This window comes from Mytilus trossulus, chromosome 7, assembly GCF_036588685.1.
Source record: "Mytilus trossulus isolate FHL-02 chromosome 7, PNRI_Mtr1.1.1.hap1, whole genome shotgun sequence".
NCBI classification, from domain to species: domain Eukaryota; kingdom Metazoa; phylum Mollusca; class Bivalvia; order Mytilida; family Mytilidae; genus Mytilus; species Mytilus trossulus.
This window is the reverse complement of record NC_086379.1, coordinates 77893731-77904784: the sequence shown is the minus strand read 5'-3', so window position 1 is coordinate 77904784 and position 11054 is coordinate 77893731. Positions and strand designations below refer to the sequence as shown.

Here is an 11054-nt window from a genome sequence, read left to right as displayed (position 1 = left end):
TTAGTTTTCTTGTTGGAATAGTTTTACATTTGTCATTTCGAAGCTATATATAGCTTACCAAGGAGTATGGTTGTAGTTCATTGTTGACGGCTCTATGGTGTCTTATAGTGGTTAATTTCTTCCTCATTTGTTCACTGGTTGAGAGTTGTCTCATTGGCAGTTATTTGGATATGACCGTCACTGATGAGTCTTATGTAGACGAAACACGCGTCTTGCGCACTTAATTATAATCCTGGTTCCTTTGATAACTATGCCACATCTTATTTTTTTATAAGTAAATGTCTCTAATAAAAATAACTGAATTAGGTTGCTGGCCCAAACAATCTCCATAGAAATGAGATGTGCCGAATACTAATAAAACGGCATACAGAATAGTATTGACCTACCAGTAATGGTATCCCATAAACTGACCTCAACACCAACTTATACTTTGAAAAGTGCTGCCTGAAACATCACTACAAAGCCTTCCATTTTTATTATTTTTTCTTTCTTTCTGAAATTGACTCTTGTTTAATAATATGCTCCTCAAGCTGTATTTTTCATTATTCAAATGATACAGATAATTGGGGTAGGGTTGACTGTTCACAAAACTAATTCAATCTCATCAATTGTCAACTTTATTCTGTAATAGAAAACAAAGACAATGTTTCTGTGCTAACTACATTTAATCACTAGTGAATACAAAGCAAGGAATATAAATACTATATATAGCTTGAAGTCTAAAACTTTAGTGTAACAGTCAGGACATTTTCTCTACAACCACTGCTAACTATATTTCATGTTATGGACACTTCAGGTTTATATATCAACCAAATCGTGAATGATTCATGGAAATACGGTCACTGAAATATCATCTTAAAGGCACTTGAATATACTGCAAGCTTTTAATTTATTGTGCAGCTTTAATTTGTTAACCTATTAAGTCTCTGATGGAAATAAAATTTCAAAACATGTTTCCAGTATCTTAATGTGTGAATTAGCCTTTAGATTTATAACCTCAGTGACCTTGGGATTATAAATGACAATGTTTTGGGGTTAGTAAATGTGTTACAATCACAACAAACTAAGAGTGATATAAAACTTTCCATGATCTTTGATCTTACATCATTTCAGATGCAGATAAAAAAACATCAATATTTTATGAATTGTGCAGACAAAAAGTAACAATTACTAAAGGTCCATTGTCATTAAACATGATATACAATTAGCAGTAGCTGAAGGAAAATGGCCGCCACACCAGAATCTGAAGTAATAAATTGCATGCAACTTTTTGTATCACAATATCAAATGTACAAAAAGGAAAAAATAACACCATTACCATTATTCGATGGTAAAATAAATAGGCAACACTCAAAATAAGCTTTTAACATTAGTACAACAATATAACAAGCAAGAACTATGGTAAAATTACATCCATCTATACATACATTAATTATACACATGTAAATATCAGTATTATTTAAATATAGCTATATTTTATATTTGATTAGGGGTACGAAGTCCATATTATCATTATAAAATTATTATAATCCAGAATTATTTCTACACTCTTATATATACTTAATTGTGAAAGCTCAAGCACTTTGATTAAAATTATGTTTTCTGATGTTATTGAACCCAACTGAAACCATTAATTTAAGTGAGAACTTATTATTTATCTATATTGCAAATAATTCATGAATTATTTTTAGGTTTATTCATTAAAGATCAATTTGACAGGAAACCCTTGCATGCATCTTATGTTTAGCCCCATTCAATTGCCAACATTTCACTGTAAATTTACCAAACCCTTGCAGAATAATCAGTAATAAACATTGCTATTACCAACACTTTTTGATGAAAAGCAACTCATCCTTCATACAATATACACAATATATATATATCAATTGCAAACTAGAAAACTTCAAATACTTCACGTCCTTTTACATTGAAAACAAATGAAAGCTGGATTTAAGTTTTATAATTCAACAATCGGTACATTGTGGAGGCAGAGATCATGATACTCCTTTCCTAATATTGTAGTGTTTAATTTTTACTTGAGCAATCACATTAAGTATACTGCATTTGCCTAAAGCTTACACCCAAGTTATTACAATAATAACAAACCCAACATCAAAACAATGAATTATTTGACAAAAGCAACAGTATACAGGCTTAATCCAGTAGTTGTTAAAATCCACATATTAATTGACACTTTCTGACTGGACCTTTATGTTTCATAGCACATTAAAGAGACAATGTGTAGTCATTAAGGAAGTAAACTTAACACTTTTTGATCAAATTATGAAAATCTTTTAATTTACTAAGTGATAATTTTTTCCCCAAACTCCACACAATTATTTTCAGTGTAAACCATTATTACATTACTATATTGGAATTGTGTAAGAATTTCATAAATCAAGTAAATTAGATCAAATAAAAAATAAAACTTAACTGTTTCTTTGAAGATAAAACAATATCAAGATAAGCAACTTTTGCATTTGAAAACACACACTTATATTTACTTTTTTATCTTTTAGATATGAATACATGGTGAAGTTTAAGGTATTGCTATCTAAACTCTTTTTTTTTCTTAAATGTAATGATCAATTAAGAAAATAAAGTTTAAAGAAACAATTATGCCATCTTGATTAATAATTTTAAATAATCTTTTCCAATGCCCATTATCTGCATTACGAAGACTTTTCAATTTAAACATAAAAATATTCATCTTTAATAGTTCATAAAATAAACATATGCTTAAAGAACAGATTCATCAAGACTTGGTAGAGGAGATACATGCATAAACATACTTCAGTATCAGTTCCAATGTATATATATATATATCTTAAAGTATAACTAGTACCACCCCAAAAATAGACCTGCAAGGCATACAGAATATATCGCAGCTCTAAGGTAGATTATTAGTTTACTATTGCAGGACCCATGTATATAAACTCTCATTATTAATAACATGGTGATAGGTATTAAATATTTTAAACTTTCGTTACATATAACAAACTACATAATAATCTGTACACATAATAACCTATCCATTAATTGTTCTAATATTTAGTATAATAAATTGCATTGCTATATTCGCAGCATATATCTGTTCTGGTGAGACTATAGTCCAGAGCGTTTATAATTATGGTTATTTTTCTGGCTTTTTAGATATGATTATACATGTACTGTGCATCCCAAAGCTGTAAGTTAATTTATTCATGTTTTCAAATCTGCCTATGTAAGACTGTTCCTTTGAGATCAACAAGACACTTTTTTACTTTAAACATTAGAAAACAAAAAGAGCACTTTGCTTAATTTAACTTTTAGCATTTATTCAGGACTTTATATGGACTAGAGGGATACTGTGTAGCACTTGTTTGCATCTTTTAATGTACAATAATAGAAGGTGTAACATTAAAATAAGATAATTGTTTTAAAGATTGTCAATTAAGCTGAGGTATCTTGACAAAAAGAAAAAGTCTGTAAATGGTTATTTTATTAGCACTTATGAAGTCATCAAATAATTTATATGATTGCTATTATAATGCTTTAAGCAAATATATCATTATATATCATATACATTTTCTTTAAACGTCAACTATATTTCAAATGATCAGTATTCAAAAATAATTCTGTATGCAAAAATATATATTCATATTTCTTTAAGCACAAAGAAAGATAATGCAGCTTATTTTCAAAAATTGTTCTGTATAGAAGTACAGTAACCTGGCACCAATGACAATGTTCATGGTGTCATTTCTCATACCATTTCACTTAATTGTCATTAAAATCAACACTTTAGAAAGAAGTACTCTACATATATTGATAATTTATAAGAAAGTACAATATACCTGTTTTAATAAAAAAAACATCTTTTTTCAAAAAAGCCAATTTTCCTTTTAAAATAGTAAATAATGACTGAATAAAATCACACACATGTTATCATATATATAACAATAGTCATTTGTATACTCAAAAACTTTGATACATTTTAATAATAAAAAAAAACGTGCAGCATATAAATAGATTTAAATCTGAACCCAAAATAACACAAGTGCAATTTACTACTATATATAGTTTCTATCTTAATAAATGGAGAATCCAAAAACAGATTTCAAATTGATCTGGGCATTTTCTGTTACAAATGTTTTTTTCTAAATTTAACAAATTAATATTTATGGTTGACAAAGTAGCCCATAAAATAACTTCAGTCTATTTTTGGACCCTCATATTTAAATCAAGCCAGTAAATATGCACTATGAATATACAGAATTAAATGTTAATCTAGCTACCACTACAACATTTCTACAATATGTTTAAGGAAAAATATTTAACTACCTCTGCTACAAAAATAATTATTCTTTACATTGTTTCAGGAGCTAGACCTAGTCTAAAGAAACAACTTGAAAAATCACTAGTGTAAAAAGTAATTTTTATATTCTTCTTTTAGGTTACAGATTATTTTGAAAATTTGTCACATAAATATATTAAAATCACTTATGTAACCACATTTTCTAAATAAAATAATGACTAACAACTTATCTCCCTTTAACCCTGGTCTAACTCCATTAAGCTTATTATCAAAGGCATTATAACATATACAATTACACATAAGAAACAATATATTTGTCAATATAAAGATTAACATTAATCTCCATCATCAATATATCAACACATTTCTAATAGTTGGCATATTTTATACTTTGAAGACTGCTGCCAACCATTCAAATCTTGATAGTCCAAAATAATAAGAATCATGTCCTACATAAAAACCAAATAAAAACAAGTTCATAACAAAACTCAACATACAACAATGTAAATAATAACATTTTTGTTGACGACCAATTCTCTATGAGAAGTACTTATATGTTCTCTGATTTTCAGCGGACGAGTTGATGGTAAGATTCCTAAGAATCCCCAGAGGATCTGTATCCACTTCAGCTCCGGGAGTTGTAAAACCAGCGGGTGTGTGTGGTGTCTGAGGCTCTATATTATCTATATCACCACTTCCTGAGGGTAAACGTTTGCGTACAACTCTTGCATAAGTTTGTCTTCCATCGCTACTTTCTGAAGAACTTGTTGACAGTGATTCAGTAGATTCGGCTATTTCTCTTTGTGTTGGTATCTTGAGAAATAATCGGCTTGGAGCTGAACCTGTGGAGTTTTCATTGGTTCGTGCAGACTTCGGTATTGGAATCGGATTTGTTGACTTTAATGAACGTTCGTCTGCGGCAGATTCGTCATCTATCATTTGAACTAAGTTCTTTATTTCTGTTGGTGTTTTCATATCCTCACTAAACTGTCGACTGAATCCTGTTGATATTTTCAGTGCAGATTTATGTTGTGCTAGCGTTCTCTCCTCAGAGTATCGTGTTGGTGTATGAGTTTCTGATCTACTCTCATAAGATGTTGTAACAGTAGATGATGCCTCTTGTCTGCGCTGAGCTGATGCAATGACTCTCCCTAATGGACTTTGAGCTGAAGACCTTCTTTCATGTGTATCTAAAGACATTGCCATGTAATCCATTTCACCCTGAGCCTCTGCTTTGACTTCAGATGAAATGTCCAATGGAGAATCTGTATCTCTCGGGGTACTCGATCTTGAATTTCCTGTAGGAGTTCTTGATCTTTGACCAAACAAATGAACTGGTACATGTTTAACATTGGGCAGAAAATGAATAGGCTGACCTGCTATAGTTGAGCTTGGAGATGTACCTGGTGTTACATTTTGTCCTTGTGTTGCTGGTGATAATGACCTTGAGTCACGACCATCATCCGAATGTCTGCTACCATCATCACTGCCGTGAGATGGAGGAGAGTTTTGAAACGGAATAAAATTCCCAGCAGGATGATACGGATGCTGTGGATAGATTGAATAAGGATGACGAAGCATGGCAGCCATTCGAGGATCTTCTTGAACCATGTAATAAGGTAACCCAGGGGTGTATGGATTATAATGTGGGTGTACAGCAGGGTAATAAGGTAGAGGACCTCTCGGCACATACATCATGGTTCTACGTTGACCAGATTTTTTGCCACCTACTGGTGATTCTCTCCCAGTCTTATCCTTGTCAGTTATCTTTGCTGCTCGGACTGGGACTGGTAACCTAGGATTTACTCCTCTTGGATGAAGTTTAGCTTGAGGCATTCTACCACCCCCAACATATTGTGGTAAATAGGGTCTGTACATTAAAGGCTGGTAGTACCCTGGGTGATACTGTAAAGGCATGTATTGCTGTAGTGGCTACAAATATAGAAAAAAAGTTTTCAATAAAAGAAGTGGAATACAAACAAGAATATGTGTTCAATATGCAAATTTGTCTAAATCATTAAAGACCATAGCCTCACTCACAATTTTTAAATTAAATTCATTTACTTTACACATATGTTCTTTAATTAATTGGCATATGTTAGTTTAATAACATTTTTGACGGATATGAACTGATATATTTTTAAGGTTTTTTTGTTCACTTAGCTATCTTAATTTGGAATATTTTTAGTGATTGATCTAGTTTGGTAAGTACATGCATGTTATAGAAAGTGATTTTTTTATTGACTAACCTAAATTGGCAAGTGCATGTCGGTTATATATATTTAATTTCGTTTGAAATTGGGTTTTTTCTGTCTGCTATTTGTAGTACTTTTATATAGATAGGAACTAGTATAGCTAGTTCTGCAACAGTATGTACTATTTTTAAGGTTGGATATTAGGTTATAAGGTAAGAGAAAAGTTTTGGGGATTTCTACAGTCCGGGTTATATGGTACCATGTCAAGTTTGGCATTTAAATGTATTAGTATTGGAGGTGCTCCAGTTACGTGGGATCAAAGTTAGGCACAACAAGTGAAACTGCGAGCTACTGCTCACTGATGATACCCCCGCCGCAAGCAGGGTTGGCAAAGTATTACCCGCCCGGGAATTCCCGGGTTTTCCCGGGCTGGGCTATACTCCCAGAAATGGGTATACTGAGCATTACTGGGCAATATAATTTTTTAAGCTTATTTCAACACAAAATAGTTAAGACTGCTGTAGTGTCATAGTATTACAGCTAAATAATTACTTTTTAGACAGATAACCATTGGCAGTCATTCTAGAACAAAGAAAAATCCAATTTCATTCCCTTCTGTGTAGACAGAATACAAGATTTGCATATTTAAGGATACCTTGTTAATTACCAAACATTGTTTTAAAAACTAATTATAATCCAAACTTGCAAAATGCATTTTTATTCACCTTTTTATTGCAGTGTTTAAGTGAATTGTTAATCTTCAATGTTATACACATTTATATTGCTAAATAAACACCCTAAGGGGTCATGCCATTAACACTTATAAATTGAATGGACTGATTATTGTTACATAAACAAATCTGCATACTAATCTGAATAATTACTTATTAATTAGTGATAGTACATTATTTAAAAGTATTTTTTTCTTCCATGTAATTGTTAATTCTTAATCATGTTAAAAGGAGTAACATTTATGTGAAGAAAAAAATGATTTTTTGGGGTTTATATTTACAGTTTACCAATCCAGACATACAGAATAGGTTATAAATATCTTGAATGTATTACATTTGTATTACATCACTGAATCCTCTATAAGATATAGACCAGTATTTTATATTACCCAGTATTGCCCAGTATTACCCACTAAAACCCAGTAAAACCCGGTTTTCCCAGTATTTCCCACTGGGCTGGGCAATACTCATAAAACCTGGGTTTTTGCCAACCCTGCCCACAATTGGATAATATTAATAGTGTAAAAATATGCAAGTGTTCGGTAAACAGGAAGTTGTTGAGTGATGAATCTGAAAACGCATCACACAGTATAGCTGACTTATATAAATTCTGAAACCAAATTTCAGAAATATTTGTATTGTAGTTCCTGAGAAAAATGTGACGAAAATTTTCAACTTGGCTATCATGTGTAAAATCATACAAGTGTTTGGTAAACAGGAAGTTGTCAAGTGATCAATCTGAAAACGCATCACACGGTATAGCTGACTTAGATAAACCCTGAAACCAAATTTCAGAAATCCTTGTATTGTAGTTCCTGAGAAAAATGTGACGAAAATTTTCAACTTGGCTATTATGTGTAAAATCATACAAGTGTTCGGTAAACAGGAAGTTGATGAATGATGAATCTGAAAACGCATCACACGGTATGGCTGACATATATAAATGTTGATACCAAATTACAGAAAGGGTGGATGTGTAGTTCCTGAGAAAAATGTGACGAAAGTTTCATGGGATGGACTGACTGACGGACGGACGGACTGACAGACAGAGGTAAAACAGTATACCCCCCCTTTTTTAAAGCGGGGGTATAATAATACATATCCAGTTGCTGCTATGTTTATTACTTTTATTTTTATGATGTTTGAATCAAATAAATCTGTACAATAAAGTAAATAAAATATTGTATCACTAGAAAAATTAATATGTTACTGCGATCAACTAATCCTATTTATGCGTATTCATGACTTGTTTATAGCATATTGAATTTAGAGTAGAAATACTTTTATTTGTTCGAGCAAAGCGAGGAAGAATTTAAAGAATGTGATTTTTGATTGACTAACCTGAATTGGTAAGTGCATGCCTTTTATATGTATATCATATGATATTTTATTGACTGACCTGAGTTGGTAGGTGCATGCCTGGATACATCATTCTTTGTCCCATTAAATACCATGGTTGTTGGTTGACCTGTGCTGCAAAGTGTGGAGGTATGTTGGTATTCTCTCCATGCTGTGGATGATATAATCTGTTAGGTACAAACTCTGGAGCTAGAGGGTTCAACACATAGGTCTTTCTTCTCTCTGCTGCTTCTATTTGAGCTTTAAAGGCATCCCATGGCATTCCATAAAAGCTGCCATTTTCTTTGCATTCTTCTAAATAACACTCCCATACTTTTCTAGAAAAAAAGCAGAAATTGATAAGAACTTTCTGTGTCATCTGTTGGAGGATAACTTGACCAGTAATACAAAATCTCAGAAATAATATTTGGATTACAAAAAAAATTATATACAGTGAACATGGAGTTTTTTTTTGTATCTAAATTTTTTAATTTTTTCTTTTTAATTTGAAAACAAACTGAATTTTAATGTGCGTATTGTTATGTTTACTTTTCTACCTTGGCTAGAGGTATAGGGGGAGGGTTGAGATCTCATAAACATGTATAACCCGACGCAATTTAGCACCTGTCCCAAGTCAGAAGCCTCTGGCCTTTGTTAGTCTTGTACAAGTTTTAATTTCAGTTTCTTGTGTATAATTCAGAGTTTAGTATGATGTCCATTATCACTGTACTAGTATACATATTTTTTAAGGGGCCAGCTGAAGGACGCCTAAGGGTACGGGAGTTTCTCACTAAATTGAAGACCCATTGGTGGACTTCGGCTGTTGTCTGCTCTATGGTCAAGTTGTTGTCGCTTTGACACATTCTCCATTTCCTTTATCAATTTCAAATTCATCTAGGAAATTATTACAAGAAAAATTTTGCAACTTTTTATATCTGATTTAATTTGTCAAAACTTTCAAAACAAACCTGCATTTTCCCACTAGACAAAGAGACAGAGGATCTCCAACTACAATAACTAGTGACTGAGCTCTAGTCAGGGCAGTATTCAGTAACTTTACATTTGACAAGAAACCATAGTCCATATAGTCCTCCTGCTGGGTCTCACATGTATGTCGAGTCCGCACAGTACTCAATATTACAACTCGAAACTGTTTACCTGTAAAAATAAAACAAATTCCCTTTGTCTTCTGCTGTTGTTATTGCACATTTTGTAGTCTTCATCCTAATCCTTTTAATTTTCAGCCTGATTTTCATATTTTAATATAAATAAATTTCAAAATATCAATTTGCTCAAAATGTTTATGATTTAAAATGATATTTGCCAAGTTATTTCTAGCTATAATAAATTAAGATGATATATCTCTAAATTGAAATTTTTATATGCACATTTGTCTTACAATATTTTCCAATAATTGAATAAAAATAGAAAACGCTTCTAAAATTAAAAAAAAGTTTGTTACCTTGCACATTATAAATTCTTTCCACACTGACATTAAATAATTTTCTTTTTCTCAATTCTGAACGTATTCTATACACCTACAAGATAAATACAGAAATAATTAAAAATCAAAAATATATTTATTTATGTCAATATAATTTTATAGAATGTAATTACACAGCTTCCTCATTGATCAATCATTGATTAAACTCTGATATTTAAACTATTTGTAACCTTTGCATATTGTTTTTTTACAAAAAGAGATTAATTTTAATGCTTCAGTTAACTGCAAGGTTGTCTGATAATGTCAATACAAACATTCTATTTATTACAATAGTTGTATAACAGATACAAAATTTCAATTTATTACAAATTCTTTATAGAAACAATTCAATATGAAATGCATGATTGACCCTATCATAAAGAATTCTTATATTTACATTTATGTTCTGCATAACCAGAGGTTCAAACATCATAAAAAATGTACAATAGGAAATTATAATAAATTTTTTAAGTCAATCAATCATGCAACTAGAGCATCAACTGTTTTTAATAACATGCTTGTAAAGTAGAAGGACAGAAGGAACCTTTTAATTGACATCCAGATTGGGCCTTTTTTTAGCAGGAATTCCTGATTGACACCCATCAGGTCCCAGGAATTATTGGCAAGCTTATCCCATCTCCTTATTTGTAAACAAACAAGAAAACGACAACATCTCATAGTTGTTGAAATCAAGTTCAATTTAAAGGTAAACAGATAATATTTTTCTATACAATATCTGACCTGGTCAGCATAATGACATAAAACACCTATTCCTCCATCATTAATATCACCAAACTCTTCTGGCCAATTATTCTTTAAATCTGTCACTCTGTCTATTACTTCATATATCTGTAATCAAATAAATCATTTACATCAGATCAATCTAAGGTTTTTGTCAGGGAGGACTGAAATGGACAGGAATCTTCTTTTTTGAAGTCACAAAACATGAGTAATTGTCATTCTTTAACATTCAATGCCCTCACTGCAACATTTCTATGTCCATATTGTAC

General features: G+C 31.4%; 1 protein-coding gene across 2 annotated transcripts in view; it reads right to left on the bottom strand.

Annotated features, from left to right (window-relative positions):
• Positions 1-604: 604 nt before the first annotated feature.
• The window catches only part of LOC134725888 (probable helicase with zinc finger domain), a 43210-nt gene continuing 32760 nt past the window's right edge, over positions 605-11054 (bottom strand). For both annotated transcript variants that reach the window (XM_063590149.1, XM_063590150.1), the window contains 5 exons: positions 10786-10893; positions 10024-10099; positions 9530-9719; positions 8623-8899; positions 605-6229 (listed from right to left, as the gene is read on the bottom strand). In XM_063590149.1, coding sequence (XP_063446219.1) covers positions 4835-6229; positions 8623-8899; positions 9530-9719; positions 10024-10099; positions 10786-10893 — 2046 coding nt within the window. In that variant the 3' untranslated portion in view covers positions 605-4834. The remainder of the gene's footprint in view (positions 6230-8622; positions 8900-9529; positions 9720-10023; positions 10100-10785; positions 10894-11054) is intronic.